The 13,960-nt window shown below is 45.4% G+C and overlaps 1 protein-coding gene across 2 annotated transcripts in view; it reads left to right on the top strand.

Moving 5' to 3' along the window:
- The first annotated feature begins 10,043 nt into the window (after nt 1-10,043).
- Nucleotides 10,044-13,960, top strand: part of NLRP3 (NLR family pyrin domain containing 3) — a 29,281-nt gene continuing 25,364 nt past the window's right edge. Inside the window, exons 1-3 of one of the 2 annotated variants that reach the window (XM_030812479.1) lie at nt 10,044-10,081; nt 12,040-12,101; nt 12,580-12,900. In XM_030812479.1, the coding sequence (XP_030668339.1) occupies nt 12,618-12,900 (283 nt within the window). In that variant the 5' untranslated portion in view covers nt 10,044-10,081; nt 12,040-12,101; nt 12,580-12,617. Of the gene's footprint in view, nt 10,082-11,863; nt 12,901-13,960 lie in introns of both variants that reach the window. The other variant, XM_030812480.1, reaches the window with a different exon arrangement.

Genomic DNA, 13,960 nt, shown 5'->3' with positions numbered 1-13,960 from the left:
CGAGATTGCGCCACAGCACTCCAGCCTGGGCAATAGAGTGGACTCCGTCTCAAGTAAACAAACAAACCAATGAACAAAAAACAAAATCATACTATTACTTTTGTAATGAAGAATACTTATCTCCTTTCCTTCTCTTTGTGAGTTTGCAATAAAGTCTTCTCGATTTGCTTTAACTTGGCATGTGTCTTTCAGAAATATTGGAGAGCACTGGGGGGCATTCCTTAAAGGTAGATGCATGACAAGGGGCTCTGACTGTAACACTCTTGGTGGGTTCTAGAGATCAGATTATGAACACAGGAAAAGGAGAAGATAAATGGGATGAAGAAGCCAATTCCAAGCATATTCCATAGCATGCTTATATGAAGGACTTGGCTTTCATAAAGTAAGAACTGACAGCTTTTTTCTTGATGGCCATCCACTTTTTAGTCTGTGTCTCAGAAAGTGTAGAGGTCCAGGAATTGGGGGCCCCTGGGACTCTTGGGTCATAGACACATTAGGAAAACCCATCTCAGCTGGGGAAGCTGACTCGGTGCCAGCACTCCAGGCCCCAGAGGAGCAGTCACCACTGGAAAGAGGGAAGAGCAGCAGTAGCAACAGAAGGTCGCTTCTCCTCACAAGAACTCACAAAGTCTCAGTAATATTACGACTGTACTTTCTGAAACCCAATTTGTCTTTGTTCATAACTTTTCCCTTCCTGCTAGTCACATTTTTTCTGGTGACAGAAAGTGAAATTGCCATTTTTAATATCAGCCAGTCACTCTCAGTTTGAAATGCAGTCTCTTTCTTGGTAACCTCAGATACTTTGGCACTCCCCACCTCCGATCTCTTCTGTTCTCTCTGGTAGGGGAGGATGTCTGGCTTCTGGGCTGATCTCTGCCTTTGCTGAGCACCCCTGAGATCACCCCACTTGGGCTTGCGTCTTAGTCCATTTGTACTAACAAAACACCTGAGACTGGGTAATTTCTAAGGAACAGAAGTTTATTTCTTAGAGCTCTAGAGGCTGTGAGGTCCAGGATCAAGGTACTGGCCTTGGTGCCCAGTGAGGAGTGCTGTCTGCTTCCAAGATGGTGCCTTGTTGCCATGTCCTCACATGGCCCATGGCAGATAGGCAAGAGAGAGCACCCCCTTGAACCCGGAGCCCTTTTACAAGGGCATGAATCCCATTCGTGAGGGCAAAGCCCTCATGACTCAATTACCCCACAAACACCACACCCCTGAATACTGTTGTTTTGGAGGATTAAGTTCTTTTTAAATTTTTTTTATTTATGTGTTTTTATTTATTTATTTATTTGGAGACAGGATTTGCCTCTGTCACCCAGGCTGGAGTGCAGTGACACAATCTCAGTTGACTGCAAGCCTTGACTTCCTGGGTTCAGAAGATCCTCCCACCTCAGCCTACCCAGTAGCTGGGGACCACAGGTGCCCGCCACCACACCTGGCTAATTGTTGTATTTTTTATAGAGACAGGGTTTCACCATATTGCCCAGGCTGGTCTTGAACTCCTGGGCTCAAGAGATCCTCCTGCCTCAGCCTCCGAAAGTCATGGGATTACAGGTGCCCAGTTCGAGATTAATTTCTAACATGATTTTTTTTTTTTTTTTTTTTTTGAGACAGAGTCTCGCTCTTTCGCCCAGGCTGGAGTGCAGTGGTGCAATCTTGGCTCCCTGCAAGCTCCACCTCCCGGGTTCACGCTATTCTCCTGCCTCAGCCTCCCGAGTAGCTGGGACTACAGGCGCCCGCCACCACGCCCGGCTAATTTTTTGTATTTTTAGCAGAGACGGGGTTTCACCGTGTTAGCCAGGATGGTCTCGATCTCCTGACCTCGTGATCCACCCGCCTTGGCCTCCCAAAGTGCTGGGATTACAGGCTCACGCCTGTGCCCGTCACCACCGTGCCCGGCCTCTAACATGAATTTTGGAGGGACGCCATTATTCAAGCCATACCAGCTTGGGTACTAGCCTCCCTCTCCGCTGCGTCTGGCACCACATCCTCACCCCAGCGTCAGGCCTCCTTGGATTCCCAGTCATCCCCAAAACTTCTGTTTCTTTCTTGGGTCTGAGCCATGCAGCGTTTTGTGAGTATGTCCTGGCCTGCTCATCTGGCACCTGGGTGCCAATTCCTTGTTTTAGAAGCGAGGTTTCTTTCTCTGACAGGCATACACTTTCTGTGGGCCACATCGGGACCGCGAGGTGTGTTGTCCTCTGCTAGATCCTAGTAGGTTCTGTGCCTAATGGTTGCTGGTCTGATCACCTATGGGATCTGCTGTACTTCTGTTAAAATACTATGCTGCCTCACAGGGCAGAGCACATGCCTAGCCTTAGGCAATTTATGCCCTGACTTTAGGAAGAATTGGCACCTATTGGGGAAGGAGGACATTTTAAAAAGGGAGCATTGCTACATGGAGAACTGGTGTGATGATAGCGGTTGAAGAAGCTGAAGAGACCCATTGTCAGTAGCATCTTATTCCAAGGCCACCAAAGTCATACCAACTTGATATCTGCTCTAGGAAACACCTCCTTTTCTTTTTGTTTATTTATTTATTTAATTTTATTTTTTTTGGGACGGAGTCTCGCTGTGTTGCCCAGGCTGGAGTGCAGTGGCATGATCTCGGCTCACTGCAAGCTCCGCCCCCCAGGTTCAAGCGATTCTCCTGCCTCAGCCTCCTGAGTAGCTGGGATTACAGGTGTGCACCACCACCACGCCTGGCTAATTTTTGTATTTTTAGTAGAGACGGGGTTTCACCATCTTGGCCAGGCTGGTCTCCAACTCTTGACCTCAGGTGATCCACCCACCTCCACTTCCCAAAGTGCTGGGCTTACAGGTATGAGCCACCGTGCCCAGCCTCATTTTCTCTTTTTTTAATCACAAAGTTATGTATGCTTGTTGGAAAAAAAGGCAATCAATACAGAAATGAATAAGGTCTAGAAAATATAAGTCCTCTCTGTTTTCCTATTTCCTGTGTTGAGGTTCAAATATAGATCTTCTTGATTTGTCTACACATATACTAGTCAGTGCAAATATGTGTTTTATTTTATCTTTTCTCTTTTTGTTGTATTTATTTAAGGTGCACAACATGATGTTTTGGTTCACATATGCATAGTGAAATGATTCCTACAGTCAGGCAAATTAACATATTCATCGCCTCACAGTTTTGTGTGTTTTTTTTTGAGCATAGTAAGAACACCTAAAATCTCTCTTAGCAGATTTGTAATATACAATCCTGTGAACTATGGTCCTCATGCTGCACATTACATCTCTCGTCCTATTCATCCCTCCCATTTCCTCCTTCTGGTCGCCACCATTCTACTTTGTTTCCATGTATTTGACCTTTTAAAGATGCACATGTAAGACTGATCATGCAGTATTTGTTTTTCTGTGCCTTGCTTATTTCACTTAGCATAGTGTCCTGCAGGTTCATCATGTGATATATTTAAAAAATCTCTCCCTCTCTATGTATAGACTTAGCCCAACTTGCCTGATATCTGATGCCTGATAGAATACTATTGTGCCCTTGCAGGCGACAGAACTGTCAGACCACGGCTGACAAGCAGGATCCCCTTTGCAGTAGCAACTCCTCACGTGTGCTTACTCAGCCCTTAAAATGCTACTGTGTGGGGCAGTATGGTTTTGAGCAAATGAAAAGCAGCTCCAGCCTCTGCAGCCTAAGAGAATGTCTCCTTCAGGCAAGCAATGTATCTCTCGTTGCTCACTGAGAAGGATAACCACCTCCTCCCCAGGCTGACAGTGGAGTGATCAGCACATCATTGGACAGAGAAAGGAGTGGTGAGCAGTGGGAGCTGAGCTGAGGGTTATATGCAGGGTTAGCGCTGCACTGCAGTATTATTACTGCTGTTTTTTCTCACTATGTTGCCTGGCCTAGACTCAAACTCCTGGGCTCAAACAATCCTTCTGCCTCAGCTTACTGCTCTGTTTTGGACTTTCCAGTGGAATCTTGACTTTCAGTGTTTTAGGTCTTGTTCCCTCACCTATACTTTCTTCTTCTTCTTCTTTTTTTTTTGAGACAGGGTCTCGCTCTGTCACCGAGGCTGGAGTACAGTGGTGCACTCATAGCTCACTGCAGCCTTAAACTCCTGGGCCCAAGCGATTCTCCTGTCTCAGCCTCCCAAGTAGCTGAGACTGTGGACACACAACACCACACCTGGCTAATTTTGTTTTTATTTTCTCTTTTGTAGAGATGGAGGTCTCTGTCTTTCCCAGGCTGGTCTTGAACTTCAGGGCTCAAGCAACCCTCCCACCTTGGCCTCCCAAAGTGATGGGATTACACGCATGAGCCACTGTGCCCAGCCCCACACCTATACTTCCATGTCTTGTGTCTGGATTTTGGGGTTCAGAAAGCTCCTGTAATATTTCCTCAACCTACTTCTACCCATGAAAACAGGGCTTTTCCCAGTCTCCGTACAACCGACCCAGCCCTGTTTCTTTTCCCCTTAGCCTCTGGATCTGCCACCAGCTCTTAACTGCTCAGCGTGTGTTTACATTTTTGCTTGTTTGTTGTTTGTTTCCTCTGCTGTATTCAACTTGAAATCATTCCTGCAATTTTAGCTTGGAATTCGGTGCTGTGACTTTCAGTCCGCTTACGTCAGCTTTGGGTATTTGATGGAAGCAATTATTTTTCTTAAATGTACAAGAGTAAATTATTATTATTTATGTTTTTTTTTGCATGAATGATGTATGGAAAATCACCGCATTTTACTTTTGTGAGTTGACTTATTTATTTGTGTTGATTTTGATATTCCCAAATCTGAAACAAAATTTTTTCAGAATGCATAATAACACACAGAGTATGGTTGTCTTTCATTGACAAGTTTTTATATATGATTAGAGTATCTTTTCAAGATTCTTAATCTGCATTTTTTTAATATAGGGTCTCCCTCTGTCACCCAGGCTGTAGTGCAGTGGCACAATCCTAGCTCACTGCAGCCTCCGTTTCCTGGGCTCAAGCGATCCTCCCACCTCAGCATGCTGAGTAGCTGGTACTACAGGCATGCACCACCACATCCGTCTATTTTTTTATTTTTTGTGGAGATGGGGTCTCACTATGTTGCCCAGGCTGCTCTTGGCCTCCTGGCTTCAAGTGATCCTCCTGCCTCAAGCCTCCCAAAGCGTTGGGATTACAGGTGTGAGCCGCTGAAACTGGCTTGACCTACAATTTGAATACTACTGTACACTTTACATCTTGCTGTCAGGTATTATTTTATTTATTTTTTCCTCTCTGCAATAATGTATTGTAGATCAGGTACTGTTTTATTTGAGCCTCCCAGGAAAGCTGAGGTGAGGGTGGCAGGCAAGGGGTCGGACCACCGGAATGGTCGCAGCATTCAGTGGAGAGTAAAGCAGCGAAGGCTGGAAACCTCATCTGCGTCTCATGAACTTCCCACTGCCCCAAGTGACTGATGTCCTTACGTAACTGCAGCCAGTTCACCAGCTGCATGATTGACAGTGGCATAATTGACAATTGCCAAAAACTGGAAACAGCCCACATGTCCTTTGCCTAGGGAATAGAAAACCAAATTGTGGCCTATCCATCCCATGAAATACTTAACCGCAGTAAAAAGGAATGAGCTACTGATCTGAATCTCACATGCATCATATGAAGTGAGCGGACTTGCTCACCAAAGGCTGCACACTGTTTATGTGACACTCTGGAAAAGGCAGTGCTTTAGCAGGTGGAAGAAGTGGGGCTGCAGGTGGGGACAGAGGCTATGTGGCAGCACAGTGGGTGGGGACAGAGGCTGCACAGGGAAAGTGTGCAGCTGATGCAGGTGCTCTGTGTCTTGGTTGTGGTGGTGGGTAGGTAGCTATATGCTTGTGAGCACTCACAGGCCTGTGCATGAAAAAGGTGCAAATATTTATTTTATTGTACATATTTAAGGTGTATAACATGGCAGTTTGATATACATAGTGAAATGATTGCTGCAGTCAAGCAAATTAACATGAGTTAACATAGCCACCATCTCACATAATAATCTTTATTGTGTGTGGTAAAAACATCTAAAATCTCTCTTAGCAAATTTCAGGTTTATAATATTTTTAACTATCGTTCCCACACTGTTTGTTAGATCTCTCGGCTTATTTATCCTACATAACCGAAATTTTGTACCCTTTGACCATCATTTTATTTCCTTTACCCCTGGTAACGCTCTGTTTCTATATATTCAACTATTTTTTTTGAGACAGGGTCTCGGTCTGTCACTCAGGCTGGAGTGCAGTGGTGTGATCTCGGCTCACTGCAGCCTCAACCTCCCAGACTCAGGCAATCCTCCCACCTCAGCCTCCCAGCCTCCCAAGTACCTGGGGTGCCAGGTGCACACCACTGCACCCGGCTTCCTTCCCTCCCTCCCTCCCTCTCTCCCTCTCTCCCTCCTTCCTTTTCTTCTCTTTTCTTTTCTTTTCTTTGCTTTCATTTTTTTGGTAGAGATGAAGCCTCGCTGTGTTGCCCAGACTGGTCTCAAGCTCTTGGGCTCAAGTGATCCACTCACCTCAGCCTCCCAAAGTGCTGGGATTACAGGTGTGAGGCACCACTCCTGGCCTAACTTTTTTTTTTTTTTAAGATTCCACATATAAGTGAGATCACGTAGTGTTTGCCTTTCTGTGCCTGGCTTATTATGCTTTGTATAATGTCCACCGGCTTCATCTATGCTGTGGCAGATGGCAGAGTCTCCATTTTTAATACTAACTAATATTGTGTATATATGCCCCGAACTCTTTATTTATTCATCTGTCAATAGACACTTGGGTTGTTTGCCTATCTGGACCATGGTGAATAATGCTGCTGTGAACGTGAGTGCACAGATGTCTTTGTGAGATGGTGATTTTATTTCCTTTGGATATACACTCAGAAGAAGGACTGCTGGGTCATATGGTAGTTCTATTTTTAATTTCTTTAGGAACCTCCATCTTGTTTTCTGCAATGGCTGCACCAGTCTGCATTCCCAGCAGCAATGTGTAAGGGTTCCCTGTTCTTCACGCCCCAGCCAATGTTTGTCTCTTGTCGTTTTGATAATAGCCATCCTAACAGGTTTGAGGTGGTACCTCATTGTGGGTTTGGTTTGCATATCCCTGGTGATTAGTGATGTGAGCACTTTTTCGTATATGTGTTGACCATTTTTGTTTCTTCTTTAGAGAAATGTCTATTCAGTTCCTTTCTTCATTTTTAAAATCAGATTATTTGTTTTATGCTTTGAGTTGTGTGAATTCCTTACATATTTTGGATATTAACTACTTATCTGATATATGGCTTAAAAATATTTTCTTCCAATTTGTTGGCTGCCTTTTCACTCTGTTGATTGTTTCTTTTGCTATACGGGAACTTTTTAGTTTGATGTATTCCCACTTATTTATCTTTACTTTTGTTCCTTTGCTTTTGGTGAGACATTAAAAATATCCATGCCAAGGCTAATATCAAGAAGTTTTCTCCTCTGTTTTCTGTTTTTTATATTTAGTTTTTTATTTGTTTAGAGATTGGGTCTCATTCTGTTACCCAGGCTGGAACGCAGTAGTGTCATTACAGCTCACTGTAACCTCAAATTCCTGGGCTCAAGTGATCTTCTTGCCTCAGCCCCCTGAGTAGCTGGGCTACAGGTGCACACCACCATGCCTGGCTAATTTTTTTTTTTTTTTTATTTTGTAGAGACAAAGTCTCACTTTGTTGCCCAGGCTGATAGTGAACTTCTGGCCTCAAGTGATCCTCCTGCCTCGGCCTCCCAGAGTGCTGGGATCACAGGCATGAGCCACCGTGCCTGTCTTCTTCTCTCTTTTCTTCTAGGAGTTTTACAGTTTTAGATCTTATGTTTAGATCTTTAATCCATTTTGAGTTGGTTTTTGTGTGTGTCAAGTTTATTCTTTTGCGTGTGGAAATCCAGTTTTACCAAAAGCTTTATTTTTCAAAATCTTATATTTTTCTTGATTTTTTTCTTGTTTTTTTTTTTTTTTTTTTTTTTTTTCACACTTCTATAGCCAACATCTTTATTGAAGAGATTGTTCTTTCCCCGTTGTGTCTTCTTGGTGACCTTGTCAAAGAATTAGTTGACTGCATATACTTGAGTTTATTTCTGTTCCATTGGTATATGGGTCTGTTTTTATAAAGGCATGAATTTTTACTGCATATGAATTGTACCTAAATTAACTTGACTAAACAAACAAAAACAAAAAGATCCCAGGTTCAGCCGATGAGCTCCTTTTTTTTTTTTGAAATGGAGTCTTGCTCTTGTCACCCAGGCTGGAGTGCTGTGGCACAATCTCAGCTCACTGCAGCCTCCACCTCCCAGGTTCAAGTGATTCTCCTGCCTCAGCTTCCTGAGTAGCTGGGATTACAGGTGCCCGCCACCATGCCTAGCTATTTTTTTGTGTATTTTTAGTAGAGACGGGGTTTTGTCATGTTGGCCAGGCTGGTCTCAAACTCCTACTTCGTGATCTGCCTGCCTTGGCCTCTCAACGTGCTGGGATTACAGGCATGAGCCACTGCACCCAGCCTGAGCTCCTTTCTTTTGGAGCCTATTTGGTCTGCTTTCTCTCTAGCTTCAGCACCTGAAGTTTTTGCTGCTCCTGCCTTGGCCCCAGCCCTGAATGACACCTTTCACCTCCATGACACTCATGGAGACTCAGGTCTGCTGTCATGCCCCTAAGCAGGACTAGATGCCTCTCTCATCTTGTAGAGCATTCTCTCTGCAATTCTGTAGAAAGGTGGTGGTCATCGGAACCAACTGCTTATTCTAGCTTCTCTGGGCCAGGCTCTGTTTTAAAGGCCTCACGTTTAGCCATTCACTCAGTGTTTTCTGACAGCCTTCTAGGATAGGTACCATTATTTGGGTTGATGTAGTGCTTGGTCAAATGCAGTATAATGAAGGGATCAAGGCCGGGCGCGGTGGCTCGCGCTTGTAATCCCAGCACTTTGGGAGGCTGAGGCGGGCGGGTCACGAGGTCAGGAGATCGAGACCACGGTGAAACCCCGTCTCTACTAAAAACACAAAAAATTAGCCGGGCGTGGTGGCGGGCGCTTGTAGTCCCAGCTCTTGGAGAGGCTGAGGCAGGAGAATGGCGTGAACCCGGGAGGCGGAGCTTGCAGTGAGCCGAGATCGCGCCACTGCACTCCAGCCTGGGTGAAAAAGCGAGACTCCATCTCAAAAAAAAAAAAAAAAAAAAAAAAAAAAAAAAATGAAGGGATCAAGGAGGGAGCAATTCCAAGCAAAGCCACTTGTTCATCCATCCTGAGTCTGGGAGATTTGGAAGATCTAAAGAAGTAGCAGGCGATTATTGTCACCATTTTACAGGTATGAGGCACAGAGAGACCCAGTCATTTGCTGACATCCCTCCACTGAACTGGGTGCTCGTCCTTTTCACTCACCCAGAGGCTGAGCGAGTGCCTCTCGCCCACCAAGCTCTGTTGAGCTTGTGCCTTTGCCAGGCTGTGGTCCTGCGGCCGTCTCATGAGCTGCAGGGTAGGTCTGTGTGTGTCTCTCCTCAAGCTACTCAAGGGGAGGCTTTGTGTGCATGCCTGGCACATACCAGCCGCTCCGTGTTAGTGGAACAGGTGAGTCAATAAGTCAGGGAGTAAAATTTGTGCTTTAAAAGTAGAACATGTTGGAGAGAACCCGCACTGCCTTCCAGCCACCTTGCTGTGAGAGGACAGGGCATGGGCTCTGGAGTTTGAAGGCTGGGTCAGGTCATGCTCTGGATTCTGTACTCACTGGCATGGCACGTCCTTAGTTTCACTTCCCTCGCTGTCAGTGGAGCCGTTGCAGTGGGCAGTGTCAGAGGCAACACCCATTCAGCACTGCCAATTTGACCCCCAGCCCCATCTTATACTGGCCTCCCATGCTGCTTCTGTGGGGTGCCTCAGAGGGGAGCAAGGTGAACCCCAGTATGGAACCCAGACACGGTTTTGACAACATTGTTGATCCCATTTGGAAAATCCAGCTATGTGATTAACCATTAGTCTCTTTGCCTCTGCTATGATGTAAGTGGAGAAGTGGAGACCACATCCTTCCTGCCCCTTCTGGGGCTGCGACTGCTATAAATTCATTGCATTTCCTCTCTAGCTGTTCCTGAGGCTGGCATCTGGGTAAGTCCAGCTCCACAGGGCAGGGTGGGCGACAGGACCGGGAGAGCAGTGGGGGAGGTTGTGTTCAGAGGGCAGAACTTGTCCTGGTTAATTCACTAGGAATTTCTTCTGCTAGTCTCCAAGTTTGTGCTTCAACCGCATTTCTGGAATGTTCTTTTATCATTATTTGGGCTCTATGTGTGCAAGTGCATGTATGTGTATGTGGAGGGGGGAAGAGGGGAGGACAGGGGCATCAACCATAGTTTACACACATGACTTCAGCAGATTTGCCCAGTATCCCTCCCAGGGGAGAAGATGGATGGGATACATAGAAGGAAACGAACCTCCTTAAAAACCAAAGGACAGCAGATGATTGTGCTGGTGTTAGGGTGGAAGGAGCACAGAAGAAAGGCAGAATCCTGATGTGGATGGGAGGACTGAAGGGGCAGGAGCTGGGAGGGTCTGCAGAGCTAATAGGGCCGTCTGGAGAGCAGTCACCTCAGGATGCACAGGGCTGAGTTTGCGAGGCTCAGGAGGTGAGGAGTAGATAGGCAGGAATGGAGATGGGACGGGAGAGATGAGGGAGTCTGAGGCATCTTGACATTGAACTGCAGTCACAGAAATTCCAGTTTGGAGGGCTCCACTGTTTTCCAGGTTCTCTCCCTCCCTTGAGTGTTATTTGTGGCTTTAGGTTGAGGTGCTTTGCCAAATACAGTATAATCAAGGGATCAAGGAGGGAACAATTCCAGACAAAGCCAACTTGCTCGTCCATCCAAACTCTAGGAGATATGGAAGATCTAAAGATACAGCAGGTGACTGCCAGTTTTTGTGGAACTCAAAGTCTAGTTGGGAAGACTATGTTGGTGAACACTGCAGTGATATACCTGTGATAAACGCTGGGGAAGTGTGTCTGTTAGTCATCTATTTTGTTGTCTTTGTCTTTGTCTGACTGAAACAAGTGGTGGAAGACATGGTCTCATATCTCTGGTCAAAATCCTGGCTCTGTTCCTTCCTGGTTCCAAACCCCTTGGCAGGCTTCTTAGTCCCCCTAAGACTCAGTTTATGCATCTATAAAATGGGGCTAGGAATAGGTGCACCTCGTAGAGCTCTGTGCAGGTTAGATGGGGAAAAACATTAGTGAGTGCCTAGCCTGTGGAAAGCTCTAAATTAATGTGAATTATAATGATAACAATTGAGAATTTTGCAAGGAGACATTAAAGGATGTATGTATTTTATTTTATTTTATTTTATTTTTTGAGATGGAGTTTTGCTCTTATTGCCCAGGCTGGAGTGCCGTGGCATGATCTTGGCTCATCGCAACCTCCGCCTCCTGGGTTCAAGCGATTCTTCTGCCTCAGCCTCCCGAGTAGCTGGGATTACAGGTGCCTGGTACCATGCCCGGCTAATTTTTGTATTTTTAGTAGAGACAGGGTTTCTCCATGTTGTTTTGTCAGGCTGGTCTCCAACTCCTGACCTCAGGTGATCCGCCCACCTCGGCCTCCCAAAGTGCTGGGATTACAGGGATGTACGTTTTTTTTATTCTCCATTATGTACTCCCAGCTTCATCTCACTTCAATCCACTGGTTGATAGAAGTGCAGTCAAAGACTGTCCCCTCCTCTGCAAGCTTTTATGTTCTCTCTCCTCTCTCCCTAGCCACGTCCTGCTCTGTTATCAACACAGTTACTCACCTTCTGGCCTTCTCCTTCTGTTGTCTCTCATCCCTCATGAAAACAGAAGCAAAGAGCCAGAGCCTTCAGTTTGGAGGAACTGAAAACGTTCTCTTCTGCTTTCTCATTTTGTAGATGAGGAAACTGAAGTTGAGGAATAGTGAAGAGTTTGTCCAATGTCATAGCCCCGTAATCAACGGGACAAAAATTTTCTTGCTAATGTGTCAAGATGGCATCATGAAGTGGTTGTTCACCGTAAACTGTAATACAATCCTGTTTATGGATTTGTTTACATATTTTTCCCTCCATAGGGAAACCTTTCTTCCATGGCTCAGGACACACTCCCGGATCAAGCCAACAGGAGAACTTTCTGGTAAGCATTTGGCTAACCTTTTTTTTTTCTTTTTTTTTTTTGAGACGGAGTCTCGCTGTGTCGCCCAGGCTGGAGTGCAGTGGCGTGATCTTGGCTCACTGCAACCACCACCTCCCGGGTTCAATCAATTCTCCTACCTCAACTTCCTGAGTAGCTGGGATTACAGGCGCCCACCACCACACCCAGCTAATTTTTGTATTTTTAGTAGAGACACAGTTTTGCCATGTTGGCCAGCCTGGTCCTGAACTCCTCAGCTCAGGTGATCTGCCTGCCTCGGCCTCCCGAAGTGCTGGGATTACAGGCGTGAGCCACTGTGCCCGGCCTTGGCTAACTTTTCAAAATTAAAGATTATGACTTGTTACAGTCATGTGACATTTTTTTCTTTCTGTTTGCTGAGTTTTTGATAATTTATATCTCTCAAAGTGGAGACTTTAAAAAAGACTCATCCATATGCCGTGTTCACTGCCTGGTATCTTAGTGTGGACCGAAGCCTAAGGACCCTGAAAACAGCTGCAGATGAAGATGGCAAGTACCCGCTGCAAGCTGGCCAGGTACCTGGAGGACCTGGAGGATGTGGACTTGAAGAAATTTAAGATGCACTTAGAGGACTACCCTCCTCAGAAGGGCTGCATCCCCCTCCCGAGGGGGCAGACAGAGAAGGCAGACCATGTGGATCTAGCCACACTAATGATTGACTTCAATGGCGAGGAGAAGGCGTGGGCCATGGCCGTGTGGATCTTTGCTGCGATCAACAGGAGAGACCTTTATGAGAAAGCAAAAAGAGATGAGCCGAAGTGGGGTGAGTGGAAGGAAGACTTTTAAAAAAAATTGTGGCGAAGTGCACATAATGTACAATTTTCCATCTAAATATATATATATATATATTTTTTGAGACAGTTGCTCTTGTTGCCCAGGCTGGAGTGCAATGGTGTGAGCTCAGCTCACTGCAACCTCCATCTCCTGGGTTCAAGTGATTCTCCTGCCTCAGCCTCCCAAGTAGCTGGGACTACAGGCATTGTGCCTCCACGCCCGGCTAATTTTGTATTTTTAGTAGAGATGGGGTTTCTCCATGTTGGTCAGGTTGGTCTCAAACTCCCGACCTTAGGTGATCCACCTGCCTCGGCCTCGCAAAGTGCTGGGATTACAGGTGTGAGCCACCACACCTGGCCATAATTTTTAAATGTACAGTTCAGTAGTGTTAGGTACACTCACATTGTGCAACCAATCTCCAGAACTGTTTTCATCTTGCAAAACTGAAACTCCTCACCTGTTGAACAATAACTCCCCATTGCCTCATTCTCCCAGCCCTGGTAACCACCATTCTATTTGCCATCTCTGTGAATCTTACTACTCTGGGTACCTCATATAAGTGGAAACATACAGCATTTTTTCCTTTATGAGTAGTTTATTTCACTCAGCATAATGTCCTCAGGGTTCAACTATGTTGTAGCATGTGTCAGAATTCCCTTCCTTTAAAAAAGACTGTATAAATACTCCATGGTACGCATATACCAAATTTTGTTTAGTTATCTGTTGATGGACACCTAGATTACTTCTACCTTTTTGTTATTGTTAATGCTGTTATGAGTGTTGGTGCACAAATATCTCTTCAAGACCCTGCTTTGAATTCTTTAGGGTATATACTCAGAAGTGAAATTTCTGAATCATATGGTAATTCTGTTAAATATTTTGAAGAACTGCTCTACTGTTTTAGATACCATCTGCACCGTTTCCCACCAACAGCACACAAGGGTTCCAATTTCTCAATATCCTAAGAACACGTTATTTTTATTTATTTTTTCTTTTTTATAGTGGCCATTCTAATGAGTGTGAGGTGGTATCTCAACGTAGTTTTGGTT

Source organism: Nomascus leucogenys, chromosome 5 (genome assembly GCF_006542625.1).
Source record: "Nomascus leucogenys isolate Asia chromosome 5, Asia_NLE_v1, whole genome shotgun sequence".
NCBI lineage: Eukaryota > Metazoa > Chordata > Mammalia > Primates > Hylobatidae > Nomascus > Nomascus leucogenys.
The sequence above is the reverse complement of the archived record's forward strand: the minus strand, read 5'-3'. Positions and strand labels throughout refer to the sequence as shown.